The following is a 16,611-nucleotide window of genomic DNA, read 5'->3' on the forward strand; positions in this document are numbered from 1 at the left end:
TAATATATATATATATATATATATATATATATATAGTGGTTGACAAATCACCAAAAAATCTACTCGCCACCTAGTACCAAACGTGTGCTGCTTGGGCCAATATTTACTCGCCCGGGGGTTAAATCCACTCGCCCGGGGCGAGCAAATGTATAGGTTTGTCGAACACTGTATATATATATATATATATATATATATATATATATATATATATATATATATATATATCTATCACCAATGTATTACTGACAGGTAGGGGTAATGGCAGACTTAACTTTATTAACAGCAGCCATAATTCCCCTTACCGTCACAGCCCCTCCAACATAAATCAGACACCAGAGGGTAGATTTGTTTCAATCGAGTTGGAGTGAGATACCAATAAAATAGGATTTTATCTATATTTTCTTTAACAGTAGTACATATGGAGGTTTTGGCAACGAACTCCCAAATATCCTCCCAGTCATCCCTATCAATTTCTACATTTAAATCAGCCGCCCATTTAAGCATATAGTCCTGATCAGGCGAGCCACCCGCGGCCTCCATTCCCGCATGTATCCTAGTAATCCAACCTTTTTGGTCATTATCTCTCCTACACAGTGTCTCAAAACCGATAAGAGAGGGAAATTCTAATTTTGTGGAAATGGTCTTATCTGGAGGTATTTAAACATATTCAAATCTGGTGCCGCATACTTGGTTCGGAGTTCCTGGAAACTTGAAAACCTCCAGTTATTTAGTAGATCAGCAATTACTCCAATACCCTTTGCTTTAAACTGGTCAAATTGTTTGTAGTCACATCCTGGGGGGAAATTAGGATTATCAAAAAGCGGGGTGAGATGTGACATGGGATACGCAAGATTAAATTTGCCCTTGGATTTGGTCCAAATCTCCCAGGTGAGTCTCATCGTGCCCAGCTCAAACCTTTTAGCTTGCATCTCTATCTTATTGGTGGCCCAAAGGCATATTAGCAGAGAAGGCGTTTTCGCATGGGATTCTATAGCTGACCAACGGTTCTGGGTTGGGTCTGCATTCCACACCGCCACCTGACATAGTTGGGCAGCCTGGTAGTATTTTGAGATATCTGGGACACCCATACCCCCTCTTATCTTTGATGTCATCATAACCGATGTAGCTGTTCTGGGTCTTTTACCCTGCCAAATAAAATATTCTATTTTGCAAATTTTTCAATTTGGATTCAGTGACGCGGACCGGGAGAGTCTGAAAATAATATAGTGATCTAGGGAGTATATTCATTTTAACTGATACTATTCTCCCTATCCACGAGACCTGGTATCCTTCCCACTTCGCCAGATCCCTTTTGATCTTATCAAATAGGGATTTTGTATATATATTATAGTGTTTTACATGTTGCAAAAACGGCCAGACCCTTATGTTAGGAGGATTTACAAACACAGTAGAAACATTGAAAATGGGTCTGAAATTCCTAGTGCTTCCAACCGTAGGGATCACCCATAACAAGAAACCCAAACGCCTCGCACAAGTATTCTCTTAAATGGTCTGCAAGGTGTTTAATGACTTGCCACCATTCAGTATGAAATATGCTCCATTGTCTCCAGTTACCTTGTGCATCACCCGCATGACTTGCCTTTGTGCATCACCCCCCCCCCATTCCTTGCCTTGTGCCTCACTACCTCCATGCCTTGCCTTGTGCCCTGCCCCTCCATGCCTTGCCTTGTGCCTCACTCCCCATGCCTTGCCTTGTGCCTCACTACCTCCATGCCTTGCCTTGTGCCCCACCCCCGATGCCTTGCCTTGTGCCTCACCCCCGATGCCTTGCCTTGTGCCTCACTACCTCCATGCCTTGCCTTGTGCCCCGCCCCTCCATGCCTTGCCTTGTGCCTCACTCCCCATGCCTTGCCTTGTGCCTCACTCCCCATGCCTTGCCTTGTGCCTCACCCCCGATGCCTTGCCTTGTGCCTCACCCCCCATGCCTTGATTGCTTTGCTCTGTTGTTGCACTAATTCAGGCGGCCTTTTAATGTTCCCTTCAGGTGAAGGAGAACCTGCTGTCCTGCAAGATGCTGCTTCACTGCAAGCGCGACGAGCTAAGGAAGCTGTGGATTGAGGGCATCGAGCACAAGCACGTTCTGAACCTCTTGGATGAAATCGAGAACATCAAGCAGGTGCCGCAGAAGCTGGAACAATGCATGGCCAGCAAGCACTACCTTAACGCCACTGACATGCTGGTAAGAAAACCCATCCCGAGCAGCCCCATAGCCATTATCCTTATTGGGTTCTGCTAGCCCACACTTGGCATTGGATTCCAAGGGTTTGGGGGTTGTGTCTCATCTCACGCTGTATACACTCGGTTGGTTTAAACTTGCTACACAGATAAACTAAAATAGTCATCAGAAGATGGGATTACCGGATATCAAAGAGAAATGTCTGTGCCAAGAAGAACAGTGTAGGGATAGGAAGTAGCACGAGATGTGTCACTAAGGCTGGGGCCATAGAAGGGGTAGCAGGGCTGGACCGCGCTGACGCTGAGGCTCGCCTGCTGAAATCTGCGCGATTTCATGCCCATGCAGACGAGCCAGCGGGCGCGATCGGGAGGCGGGCGGAGACTGAGGGAGGCGGGGCAGTGACGTTGCTGGGCCAATCGCCCGCGACGCGTCAACGTCACGGCGCCGTGACGTTGACGCTGCTCCACGCTGATTGGATGTTTTCAGCCGACAGCGCTCTGAAAAGCAGTTTGGCTGTCGGCTGAAAAATCCAGCGCCTCAGCACGCCTGCGGACGCTCGCGTGAGCCCCCTCCTAAAGACATCCTCATGGAGGATGCAGGGGCTCAGCGCGGAGCGTCCGCACGGCTCAGCGCTGCTTGTCCTTCTATGGACTCAGCCTAAGTCACCTGTTACTGAATAAAACAGGCGTGGCCAACTCCAGTTCTCAAAGGCCACCACCAGGTCAGGTTTTAAGGATATCCCGGCTTCGACTGAGCCATCTGTGCAGATGCAGGGATATCCAAAAAAAAACTTCCCCTGTTGGTGACCCTTGAGAACTGGAGCTGGCCACCCCTGGACTAGACTGTTTTGTCTATTTCCCATCCATTCAGAAGCACTCGGCAGCGGCTACCTTAGCGATTTGCATTTTGATTTGGAACGATGGTTGAGCTTCATACCTGATGTAGCTATCGGAGAAGATCTTTAATAACTCTTGATAATGTTCTAATGGGGATTTACCCAGCTCCTCCCCAATGCTGAAAATGTGATAGTCATTTATTTTTTTAAATACAAGTTCTAAACATCTTGGTCTGCCCGGCTTTGTGGCAGATCGTGCCACGCGGTATAAATATTCATGATCGCAAAACTCTTATTTAAGATATAAACTGTGTGATCTTTACAACCGTGATGAGCTCTCCTACCGGAACGGTACCTGAGCAGCGTTGGTTCTGATTCCTTCGCTGGGAGGTTTTTTGTTTTTGCTTTAAGAAGGATTTTTAATATCGTCCCAGGTCTTCTCAATTGGAAATGCCAGGGATTCTGGGAAATGTCATGCAAATGAGCACACAGTATTTATATTTGGGATAGCCTTGTCTGTCCCAAGCATTTTTAGATTTCCCTTACCTGTTAGCTTCCCAACAGAGGTGGTAGAGGCTAGTCTATGACTTTACCACCTCTGTTGGGAGGCTGGTTTATGACTTTACCATCTATGTTGGGAGGCTGGTCTATGACTTTACCACCTCTGTTGGGAGGCTGGTCTATGACTTTACCACCTCTGTTGGGAGGCTGGTCTATGACTTTACCACCTCTGTTGGGAGGCTGGTCTATGACTTTACCACCTCTGTTGGGAGGCTGGTCTATGACTTTACCACCTCTGTTGGGAGGCTGGTCTATGACTTTACCACCTCTGTTGGGAGGCTGGTCTATGAATGTAGCACCCTCCAGTTTCGGAGCACCTCTTGTTGTAGCACCTCTCTTTCTTTGAAACATGCCTCCCTCCTCCTGTACATAGTTTAAATACTTTAGTTTTGAAAGTTTCAATCTTCCTCTTCCTTCCAAGCTGTACATATTCAGGTCCTTGTAGTCTTTATTGAAATGTTGTATGCTTTAAACCATGCACTATTTGCCGTTTTTTGCACCAATTTTATTTATTTATCTCCCAATATATTTGTCCTTCCGATGATATGTGATCATTTGCTCAGTAGATGGGTGCATATAAATGTCCCACCTTTCAATATATATCAAATAGTCCCCGGTCCGGTTCTTTTCTCCATTTATTCAGAGACCGAAGAAAATATCTGTTACAGCTTCATTTCAGTCCGTTACATCATTCAGGCATAGAGAATTCAGTTAGAATGGAGAATCGTTAGCCTGGTTCTTCTTAGCTTGGTGTTAAATGATTCTGAATTCTATAAATCAAAATGCAATCTTTATACTTTTCTCTTAGCCAGTCTAAACATAGCGATCACCTGTGTTACTCAGTGTCAGCCCAAAATGTTCTTAATTTAGTTAATTCTCAATGTTAGAAAGTTGTTTCTTTCATTTAAAAGAACCTATTTGTCCTGTCACTAAGTAACTATAGTTAATCGTATGTTCCTAAGCTTTTAAGACCCATCCCTATAGTATTATCCTCTACTCACTATTTAAGTAACCTTTGATTCCATACTGAAGACCATATATGATTCAACTCCAGCAGACATGAAACATGCAAGGTTTAAAACATGTATACCCCTGGCTTATCTTTGCAGTCAGCTAATCATTTTCCAATATAATTTCTAACTTAATACTAAATTACTTATTTTAACCAGTTACATGCTGAATACAGGCATACCCCGCATTAAGGTACGCAATGGGACCGGAGCATGTATGTAAAGCGAAAATGTACTTAAAGTGAAGCACTGCCTTTTTCCCACTTATCGATGCATGTACTGTACTGCAATCGTCATATACGTGCATAACTGATGTAAATAACACATGTGTAACAGTCTCTATGGCCTCCCCGCTTGCGCACAGCTTCGGTACAGGTAGGGAGCCGGTATTGCTGTTCAGGTCGTGCTGACAGGTGCATGCGTGAGCTGACGTTTTCCTATTGAGCGATATGTACTTACTCGCGAGTGTACTTAAAGTGAGTGTCCTTAAACCGGGGTATGCCTGTATATATGATATAGCATAATTAATATTTTAGGCTTGAAATCATCCTCTCTTCAATATGGTCCAGAATTCCATCTACAAAGTGACATCACCCCCCCCCCCCCTCTATCTCTGCTGCGAATACCTCTCCTTATACAACCTGACATCCTGCTGTCTCTTCCCATTGCTTTCTTCCGCCTACTTTTAAAGAGGCAATCCAAGCAGGCCATTTTGTTTTCGCAATTGTTTTATTGTTGTTGAAACGGGGGGGGGTCTCTGGAGCAGAACCTCATTAACTTCAGCTCTGGGGACCCCCTTCTTCTGGAGATACAGATCTTCGAAGGGGGTGCCGGTAGCCAGTCCGTTTCGATTCGGGGGGCTTCACGTAATCGTGGCTTTTCAGAACTCCCGCGCCCCGCGGACCAATTGGAAACCGCGACCCCCGTCACGTGCGGCTTCCTATTGGCCAGCGTGATGCAGGAGCTTTAATCTTTACCGGCACCCCCTTTCGGGGGGTGAGTATCTCAAAGTAGGGGATACCCGGGGCTGAAATGAGTGGGGTCCTGCTCCTGAGATCCCCAACTTAAAACCTATATCAAAATAATAGTAATTTTTTACAGCGCATTAATTGTTCCTTGAATGAGTGACTCCCAGGCCCCTTTCCTCTGTAGCAGCTGACATTATGGTGCCATTAATCCTGTTTTCTCTCTTTTTTTTGTATTTGTGACGACGTGTGGCAATAAAATTGTAGCTGCCACATTCCTGACCATTCTTCTAATCAAGGGGTGCGCAGTCTTTTTTTTTCTTCCGTGCGCTCCCCACCTCCTTGCACCCCCCTCCTTACCTTGACTCCGGCGTTCTGACGTCACATTGCCATGGCAACGCGGCGTCAAGTAACCCTGCGGCGTCATTTGCCGCCGCGGCGCCAGTCGCTGTCTGAGCCAAGATAAGTGAAGTTACAGAGGGCTGCGCCGGTCCCCCGGCATTTAATTTAAATGCCCTCGGGAAGAGAGCGGGGCCTCGGTAACCACCGCGCCCCCCCAGTTTGCGCACCCCTTTACAACATTCTGTGGTGCTGCAGATCTGTGTGTCATCTCCAAAATGGCATCAATTCCCGTCCAGCTCATTACCAATGTCACTTATAATGGTATTAAATAGCACCAGTACAGATCTGAGTTACTCCCGTCCCCTCCTCCGAATGTGCTCCATTTACCCTACCCGGGGGGGCTCAACTCCAGTCCTCAAGCCCCCCAACAGGTCAGGTATTCGGGATATCCCAGCTTCAGCACAGGTGGCTCAATCAAAGGCTCGGTCTGAGCCTCTACTTGAGCCACCTGTGCTGAAGTTGGGACTGACTGAGCCACCTGTGCTGAAGCAGGGATATCCTGAGAACCTGACCTGTTGGGGAGCCTTGAGGACTGCAGTTGAGCATCACTGATCTACCTTACAACCAATTCCGTATCAATTCAATCACTTTACAATATAATCCCAAGCATTGTAACTTGGTTATCAGTCTCCTATGTGGGGCAGTGTTAAAGGCCTTACTAAAATCTAGATAGTGTAGGCCAGGGGTGCTCATCTCCAGTCCTCAAATCCCCCCCAACCGCTCAGGTTTTAAGGATATCCCAGCTTCAGCACAGTGGCTGCTATATGCTTAACCTGACCTGTTGGGGGACAGGGGGGGTCCCGAGGACTGGAGTTGAGCCCCGCTGCGTTGGCTATATCTGCTGCTCCACACTGATTTATTATTAGCCACAGGAATAATTTGGGTGTGTGACCTGATCTCCTCTGCCTGTCGCCCTGTAAATTGCTGGACTTTAGATATTCAGCAATACCGTCTCTCACAGTGTTTCTGTTCAGTTCTGTGCTCCTGTCCTCCAGCGCAGTGGCCTGTAGTCGCCTTCCTCTATTCTACCTATTTCCTCTAGATCAGAGGTAGACACTGAACCTGCACACTTTCTCCCGGCAAAAACCAGTTCTGGGAAATGTTCTGTATCCTGTCAGGGGCGCGCAATCTCTCCCCGCTCGCGCCCCCCCCAATCCCTTACCTGGTCTCCGGCGTCAAATGACGCCATGGGGCCACGTGACGTCTGCCAAGGTGATGTCATGTGAGGAGTCCCTGCCCCGAAGAGCTTACAATCTAAGTGGGACTTGCCCGGGTACAGACATCGCTCCGGCTTCGCTGCGTCCCGTCTCTTTATATTCCGCTCACATTAATTGAAGTAATTCTGCCACTGAAGCGTGTTTCAGACCTCTGCATTTAAATTGAAATTTTAATTCCCTCATTGTCTGGGAGAGGCGGCTGAAGATGGCTTGTTGCAGGTTTCATTATCACTCAGAACACTCCAGCTGCTGCTTCTAATGCACAATGACTGATTAATGCCAGGAAGAATTATTACGAGCGCGGCCGCTTTCTGTCCCTCTAGGACGGGGTAAACATGAAGGAGTGTTCTGACAGCTTTATGAAGCACGGCTTACCTTTCCGGCTGCTGAATTACTTCAGAGTCCCGCTTTCACGCGCCGACATTTGGTGGATCCAAGCACAATTTGTAGGGTTCCCGGGGTCAAAACTGATTCACTGACAATGAATTGTGTTTGATCCCCCAAAGCATTGGAAGGGACTGTAAAGGAATACAGGTTGGGGGCGTGTGGGCTGTATTAAAGGTAAAGCTGGATTCTTCTTCCTAGTGTGGGGTTACAGAGGTACATGTCGGATCTAGGAAATAAGTCTCATAGAAATAAGATATTATCCTCCAACACAAGAAAAGAATCACAGAAAAAAGAATAGGTGCAGAACAGCGCTAATGATATAACAAATAAAAAATGATTACAATATATATAGGCAGCCAGGTGAATAACTGGTGGTACAACCAGTCAGAGTGACAAAACAAAAAAAGGGGTAACCGGCGCCAAAGGGGTAAATACCAAACCAATTAAGGTGTAAAGTCCAAATGCAGTCCTTGAGATGATGGAATATGATGATTCTCACCTCAACGGGATAAATGTGGAAAAAAGAGAAAAGAAAAACAGATAATGGTGCAGTAAATCAACACTGGGGGGTGGACAAAGACTGACAACATGAGACATACAAGACATACAAACGTAAAACACTAGCATGGCCTTTATATTAATAAAAAGCAAATTTATTTAAGTGTGGAAGGTGCATGAACCGCATCCGGAGGGGTAAAATTACAACCCTACTCACAAGATGCTGGAAAGGTAAAGGCAACGAACTGGATGCATGCAGCTTGGCTCTCAAGATGGCGACCGGAGCACTCTGCTTGGCGTCCACACGTGACCGGGATGGAAGGCAGGTGACTCAGATGACGGGGCCTCTAGGCGGACGTGACGTCTCCTCCGCTGTAGTCCCACCACAGGCTCACTTTCTCCAATCCTCCTCAGCAACCGCGATATCGCCGCAAATCGGTTGTAGCACTTTGAAGACTGCAGATTTCTCCTCTTGGGACTGCAGACTTCACCTCGATCTGGAAACACTCTAAAAACTCGAAACTTCCCGACGCATTTCGTACGCATGCGCGTACTTCTTCAAGGGATGTGCTTGCCTTTTAGTCTCTATGGTATATATACAATCAGTCCAAAGTTCTTATTGGTTGATTAGATAGTTATATTAACCCCGTGTTGGGCTGATAAAAGGCAGCACATAAAGAAAGGCCTATGCTAATCTACATACAAAACAAACATAAAACATTGAATGGGATAACATAAAAACATTAAAAACATTTAAAAGAACATTAAAAAATAAATACAAATGTAAAGAGGCAGAACAATGAATTAATGACTTAAAAATAATTATAGAAAGGCTTTGAGTTCAAAGTCGATATTCATTCCTTTTGGGGAGAGCGTTTTTAGTTCATATATCCAGTAAGCTTCACGCATACTGGCTTGCTGGAGTCTACTCCCCCCTCTGGGATTAACATCAACCTGCTCAATTGCCTGACAGATAAGACCCTTGGGATTTTTATCATGGCACAGAAAAAAGTGATGCGAGACACTATGTGTCACTAAGCCCCTCCTAATGTTATAGATATGCTCATAGACACGTCTCTGGAACGTTCTCCCTGTTCTGCCCACATATTGTAAGCCACAGGGGCATTGTAATAGATATATAACATACATGGAGTGGCAGTTAATGAAATTATGTATAGGGTAACTCCTATTAGTGACGTTAGATGTGAATTGTCTAGTATTTTTACTAAAGGAGCATGCTACGCACTTTGCACAGGTGAAGAAACCTTTTAGACTCCCTCCTAGTTTCTGTTTTTTTTGTTTCACCGGACAGCTGGGAGCTAATTTGGATTTCAAGTTATTAGCCTTTGAAAATATAATATTAGCTTTTTTTGGAAGGATATCTGCCAATACTTCATCTTGTAATAAAATAGGCCAATATTTGTTTATGATTTGTTTAATTTTTGGCGCCATCTCATTGTATTGAGTGATGAACGCTACCTGATTGTGACATCTATTTAATGTTTCCTTCTTTTTAGCATCGTACTGAAGTAAAGTATCCCTATTGATCTCATTGACCTGATTAAAAGCCTCATTTAATTCAAACTCTTGATATTTTCTATTAATAAATTTTTGTTTTAAATCTTCTGCTTGTTTCTTAAAAATCTCTTCTTCGGAACAGTTACGTTTGAGACGCACCAGTTGTCCCTTTGGGATATTTCGCAGCCACTGCGGATTATGGTGACTATCTGCGCGCACATAGTTATTTGCCTGCACAGGCTTAAAGAAAGTCTTGGTGTGCAATATATCATCTTTGACATATATGTGAAGGTCCAAAAAATCAATGTGTTCAGTACTAAAACTACAAGTGAACTTAAGATTAAGGTGATTCTGATTTAAATATGTGCAAAAATCATTTAAGGAATCCTGAGTGCCTGACCAAATAAAGATCACATCATCAATGTAGCGCCGCCAGAGCACCAGGCTTGCTGCTAGAGGACAGTTGTTCCAGATAAACTCCTCCTCCCAACTGTCCATAAATAAGTTGGCATAACTAGGAGCAAACCTTGTGCCCATAGCGGTACCACATTTCTGAATGTAATAGTGGGAATTAAAAGTGAAATAATTATGTGTCAAAATAAACCAAATACTCTCCATCAAAAAATCCCTCTTAGTGCGTGAATAGCCACTGGAGTGTTCCAATTTGCGACACACGGCCTGGCATCCTTGATGATGGTCAATAACTGTGTATAAAGATGTTACATCAGCTGTGGCAAGAATATAACCATGCTGCCATTTTAGATCTTTTAAAATTTGTAGCGTATGTGTCGTGTCTCGCAAATAGGATCTACCACCAGTGACTAGGGGTTGAAGATGGTGATCTATAAATTGTGAAAGATTTGAAGTGAGGGAAGAGATACCAGAAATAATAGGTCTCCCCGGAGGTGCAGTTAGATTTTTGTGAATCTTAGGTGTAAAGTAAAATAACGGTGTACGTGGAAACTGAACTGACAAAAACTTGAACTCATCCTCACATATTGCCCCGCTATCTACACCAGAAGTCAGCAATTCTCCCAGTTCGGCTTTGAAATGCACCAAAGGGTCACTGTTAAGGGGGAGGTATGTGGTCTTATCGACTTTGAACTCAAAGCCTTTCTATAATTATTTTTAAGTCATTAATTCATTGTTCTGCCTCTTTACATTTGTATTTATTTTTTAATGTTCTTTTAAATGTTTTTAATGTTTTTATGTTATCCCATTCAATGTTTTATGTTTGTTTTGTATGTAGATTAGCATAGGCCTTTCTTTATGTGCTGCCTTATCAGCCCAACACGGGGTTAATATAACTATCTAATCAACCAATAAGAACTTTGGACTGATGGTATATATATCATAGAGACTAAAAGGCAAGCACATCCCTTGAAGAAGTACGCGCATGCGTACGAAACGCGTCGGGAAGTTTCGAGTTTTTAGAGTGTTTCCAGATCGTGGTGAAGTCTGCAGTCCCAAGAGGAGAAATCTGCAGTCTTCAAAGTGCTACAACCGATTTGCGGTTGCTGAGGAGGATTGGAGAAAGTGAGCCTGTGGTGGGACTACAGCGGAGGAGACGTCACGTCCGCCTAGAGGCCCCGTCATCTGAGTCACCTGCCTTCCATCCCGGTCACGTGTGGACGCCAAGCAGAGTGCTCCGGTCGCCATCTTGAGAGCCAAGCTGCATGCATCCAGTTTGTTGCCTTTACCTTTCCAGCATCTTGTGAGTAGGGTTGTAATTTTACCCCTCCGGATGCGGTTCATGCACCTTCCACACTTAAATAAATTTGCTTTTTATTAATATAAAGGCCGTGCTAGTGTTTTACGTTTGTATGTCTTGTATGTCTCATGTTGTCAGTCTTTGTCCACCCCCCAGTGTTGATTTACTGCACCATTATCGGTTTTTCTTTTCTCTTTTTTCCACATTTATCCCGTTGAGGTGAGAATCATCATATTCCATCATCTCAAGGACTGCATTTGGACTTTACACCGTAATTGGTTTGGTATTTACCCCTTTGGCGCCGGTTACCCCTTTTTTTGTTTTATCCTCCAACACAAGTTACCAGGGTATGATATCTAATAGCCCGAGACTGGTTAGCAATCAGGTACGTAGGAAGCAGCCCGATTTTATAGCAAGGTGTGCAAGCCTGTAACATTAAAAGGCATTTTCCTGTTAGGGAAACATCGATCTATGCCGCAAAAAGGTGGAATCTGCGCTCGTGCTGTCTTTATGTGCAGAAATAGGGATCCTGAGCCCCTTGCAGCTGTCGTCAGGAGATCCTCCTAAGTGAGATCTCCAGAAGGAGGTCTCACAGAACCAGAATAGACAGAATGCTAACAGCGCACTGGGGGTCAGTATGTTGTAAATATATATCATCTGTTTTAATTAAAATATAAGAGTCCATTGGAAATTTGTGGACCATACAATTTTAAAAACAATGCTTGAACATAAAAGAACGTTAAAGACAATAACAAATATACACAGTACAGGCATACCCCGGTTTAAGGACACTCACTTTAAGTACACTCGCGAGTAAGTACATGTCGCCCAATAGGCAAACGGCAGCTCGCGCATGCGCCTGTCAGCACGTCCTGAACAGCAATACCGGCTCCCTACCTGTACCGAAGCTATGTGCAAGTGGGGAGACTATAGAGCCTGTTACAAATGCGTTATTTACGTCAGTTATGCACGTACATGATGATTGCAGTACAGTACATGCATCGATAAGTGGGGAAAAGGGAGTGCTTCACTTTAAGTACATTTTCGCTTTACATACATGCTCCGGTCCCATTGCGTACGTTAATGTGGGGTATGCCTGTAATAAAGAATCGGCATAAACTACAGTGACCTAGACAATTACTATAATAAAACAAAATCTAATTAGTTACAAACAATCACATTTGTGCAGAAGTTGGTGAGCTGACCAGGTAGTTGGCGTGTGGCTGCGGACGACTCGCTGATAAGTCGCAATCTCCAACAGCTGATGGAACGTCGACTCGAACTTCCTGGTTCAGCAACACCAACCAATGAAAGTGCGCGCCAGACAACCTCACGTGACCGCTACGCATTTCGCACTCCGTGCTTTGTCAGGGGGTCACGTTCAGAGGCTGCCTCTCTGCCAGCTCCCCCTCAGCCAAACAGTCTCCCTCTCTGTACCTTTTTGAGTTCCTATCATATTTTCCACATCTACAATGCAATGTGATTGTCTTAAAAACAGTTGACATGAAATCAATATTTAAGAGGCAGATAAGATGTGAATGGCTACTCTTATTTAATGTACATTGTTACATCTAAGGCTGCGCTTATAGTGTGTGCAACGCAAACAAAATGCAGTAGCTCTATCTGTCCGGCCATAGTGCCCGCGCTGCAGATTTTAGAACGGGCAAATTAGTTTTTTGTTTTTTTTCCGCGCGACGGACGCCTCACGTGAGTGGTTTATCCAATGAGGGGAGAACCAGCCTGGTGATGCCATGCATCCCCATCAGTGCATGGATCGCTTGGGCGCCATGCGCTCTGTTGTGTGTGCGCGCCTGCACTATAAACACATTTTAACAGATTCTCTACCCCCTCCGTTCCTAACTATAGTGTTACTTCCCAGCATATAGGGGGTTAAATAGGCGCCTCTGAGTTTTCTCTGTTAACATTCACATATCACATTTCCGTTTTGCTCGCGCCTTGCTTGTTTTTTCAGATGAACATCTCCAATAACCTGTTAATTTACTCTGTCCCTATGTTAAGCGTTAAATCATTTGTCTCGTATAAAAACATTTTTTAGAACAGGGACAGTTAATGGCCTACTAAACCGTGTTTTTTTTCTTGGAGACCACTTAATGTTTTGCAGGTTAAAGGAGCAATCCATGAAATATCCTACATGTGTGGGTTTTTAAAAAAAAATTGGTTCTGTAGTATTAGATAACGGACCCCCGGATTGGAGATTTTACAGTGATTGGAGTATTTGGATTATCATCCCTTCCATCTGTTTGGACTCTATTAGGGACTTTGGATTCTTTTTGGGCGCTGGTCTGTATATGTTCATTAGATAATGGCCTACTGCGTGTGATAATTTGTTGCCAATGTTCCCAGCGGTGTGAGCTGCAAACATTTAACGGTAGGCAATGTTACCTTCGTAATATCAGGATACATTGTAGCTGCTGAGTTACACTGAGTGAAGGATTGATTGAAACTGGAAGGCAGCCATTTAGTGAACACTAGGAAGCAGGATTTTTGCTGATCGAGCACGGGAGAACAAATTGATTAGCAGCTTAGATAATTCTTTTCAATAAAAGTAATCAAATGCTGCATATATTAAAACAAAAAAAAGATTTTTTTTTTTTAAAGTGTTGCCAACTTTCTCAGGCCCAACATTCATTCTGCAGTGTATGAGCTTTAAAAACCACAAAAGTTTTTTTTTTTTTGGAAGGGTTTTAATATTTGAATATGGCACCTTGCGCAAAAGCTCATATATTAACCTCGGCAGTGCACATTTTTTGATGATGTATGTAGTAGTACCAATAGAAATAAGCAGTGAATTTAAACACCACTACCAGAAACATTACAACCTAGAAACCGTAATAGGGAATGATCCCGCGAACACGGAGCAGATAAAGCACTACCTAGATAAGGCATTGCTGCCAACACTAACCGTGGACACTGCAGAGACACTAGAGAAACCAATGACCTATGAGGAAATATCCCTAAACTATTAAAGCCCTAAAGACATCGAAGGCACCAGGCCCGGATGGTTATAGTAACTCGCTATAAGAAATTTGACCCCATACTAATACCACACCTACTACGCTTATTTAATGAGCTCCTGAAGGGACCCTCGCCTCCACAAGAAATGTTGATGGTCTCAATAAGTCATACCAAAGGAAGGTAAAGACCCAACGCTATTCACACGTTATAGGCCAATATCATTAATAAATAACGACGTGAAAATATTGTCTACAAGGCTTAACGGGTGTTGGTTCACGCTGACCAGGTAGGATTCGTTCCAGATAGACTGGCTGCCGATAACATCTGGAGGATAGCAAATATTATCCACGGCAGCAATGAAAGCCAGAGCCCCACCTTAATCTTAGGACAAGATGCCGCTTTTGACGGGATAAGCTGTCCCTTTGTTTGAAGCTCTTCAAAATGTTGGTACTGCCCCCCCTGCTTTATAGCGGGCATAAGAGTACTTTACTCATCTCCAACAGCCACAGTAAAAGCTTCAGGGTGCATAAAATGTCCCCGATTTTAAGAATGGAACACGTCAGGGATACCCCATGTCACCACTGCTGTTTGCCCTTGTGAGAGATGCACTAGCATAATCATTTAGGCTAAACAAGAAAATTTACGGGAGTGACAATAGGTAAAAAGGACTACGAAGTTTCCCTATTCGCAGATGATGTATTAGTATCTCTCACGAACCCCGAGGCATCTCTGCCTGAACTTTTCAAAGAAATACAGGACCTTGTTAAACGAACACATTTCAAGATAGATCACTCTAAATCCGCGGCCCTTAGTCTAAACATATCGACTGCAACACAAGCCAAACTAAAACAACATTTGAAGATAAAGTGGAATGAGACAAGCTCAAAATATCTGGGAGTCTTTATAACCAAACAATACAAAAATCTGTATGACCAGAACTATCTCTTACTAATTAAAAAATATAAAAATTAAAGAAGACCTCAAAACATGGCAAACACACTGGATATAGTGGTTGGGGAAAATCACAAAAGTGAAAGTGAATATTGTCATGAGACTTCTGTACCTTTCCAGGAGCTTCCTGTATCACTACCACACCAAATAATAAGCCATGTCGCGAGGCCTGTATCTAGGTTTGTGTGGGACAATAAGAAATCTAGAATAAAACTAGCAATAATGCAACGCATGCCAATAGGGGGTGGTTTAGCTTTGCATGACATATGAGAAGGTAGACTTGGCCATTAATATACTGGTCGCTACGGGAGAGCCAGAGGCCCTGGGTGGACATCGGAAAAAGTGAACGACATGCCTACCCTACTGTGGTTCCAGCCTCTAAAAGGTGCTTCAGGCATGATTCCCACCCAGTTATCTCCCACTCGGAAGTGTGGGACAAAAGCCATAAGGAAGGCAGCCTATCACCAATACCCTCCCCTTTAACCCCACTATGGGAAAACCCTGAGTTCCGAAGCGGGGAACACCCAGGCTCATTCCTCTTATGGAAGGACGCAGGGATAATGAGATGTAGGGACCTCTACAAGGACGCACCCTTCAGGTCCTTTCAGCACTTAAAATTATGGACTTCCTAACAAACTGTGACCAAAAAAAAGGCACAACCATGAATGCAAATAAGTTATGTTATTAGTAGGGCCAATGTTTCTATTCACAGGAGATCTTCATCAGCCTTGCCTAGCATTTACAGGTGTGGGCTGTACCCTCCTTTTTTTATTTTTTGCTTTGTTTTTTCCTTTATTTCCCTGTAAAACCCATTTCTTTCACATTTGCCACCTGTTGGCCATTTCCAATTTGGCAATCTTCTAAGCGTCGCACAATGAACGTTTGACAGAAAAGTGTAACTCGGTCTGTAAAGATTTTCTGACATCCTTTGATGGATGGCGAGTGGTGTAGAAATGCGCAGGCACAAGTGTGTAGTGTTTGCGCAGCACAGCAGGGGCTGAGCCCACATCACCGGACGTATAAAGCAGCCCACGATACAGGGTAGCATTTCTTGGCTATGTCAGCGGTTCTTGTAGTTGTTTGGTTTCCCTCCGCTGGCTCTCTGCATTCCGTGTCCTAGATCTGAAAGTTTAGCTGTCTGTCTCGTGCTACTGGTTGAAGATCGGAACTGTTGGCTGATCACAGCAGCTGCTACGCACGCCTTTCTCCTGGCACATGCTGTCAGGTGCTCAGCGCTGTGTTTGATTAGAATTTCTGGGCCTTGTAGCCTTTTTGCTCTAAAGGTACATGCTCAGTTTGCTGTTAAATTGGGTAATTTTAGCTGTGCTGATTCAGCATGCTGCAGTAATCCGTTTCCCTCTTTCCCTTTTATTTTATTTTTCT

The 16,611-nt window shown here is 44.2% G+C and overlaps 1 protein-coding gene across 1 annotated transcript in view; it reads left to right on the plus strand.

Moving 5' to 3' along the window:
• Window positions 1-16,611, plus strand: part of EXOC4 (exocyst complex component 4) — a 409,051-nt gene that overhangs the window by 25,002 nt on the left and 367,438 nt on the right. Inside the window, exon 3 of the mRNA XM_075599349.1 lies at window positions 2,006-2,200. Within this exon, the coding sequence (XP_075455464.1) occupies window positions 2,006-2,200 (195 nt within the window). The remainder of the gene's footprint in view (window positions 1-2,005; window positions 2,201-16,611) is intronic.

The sequence above is a fragment of the Ascaphus truei genome, chromosome 5 (assembly GCF_040206685.1).
Source record: "Ascaphus truei isolate aAscTru1 chromosome 5, aAscTru1.hap1, whole genome shotgun sequence".
Lineage (NCBI taxonomy): Eukaryota > Metazoa > Chordata > Amphibia > Anura > Ascaphidae > Ascaphus > Ascaphus truei.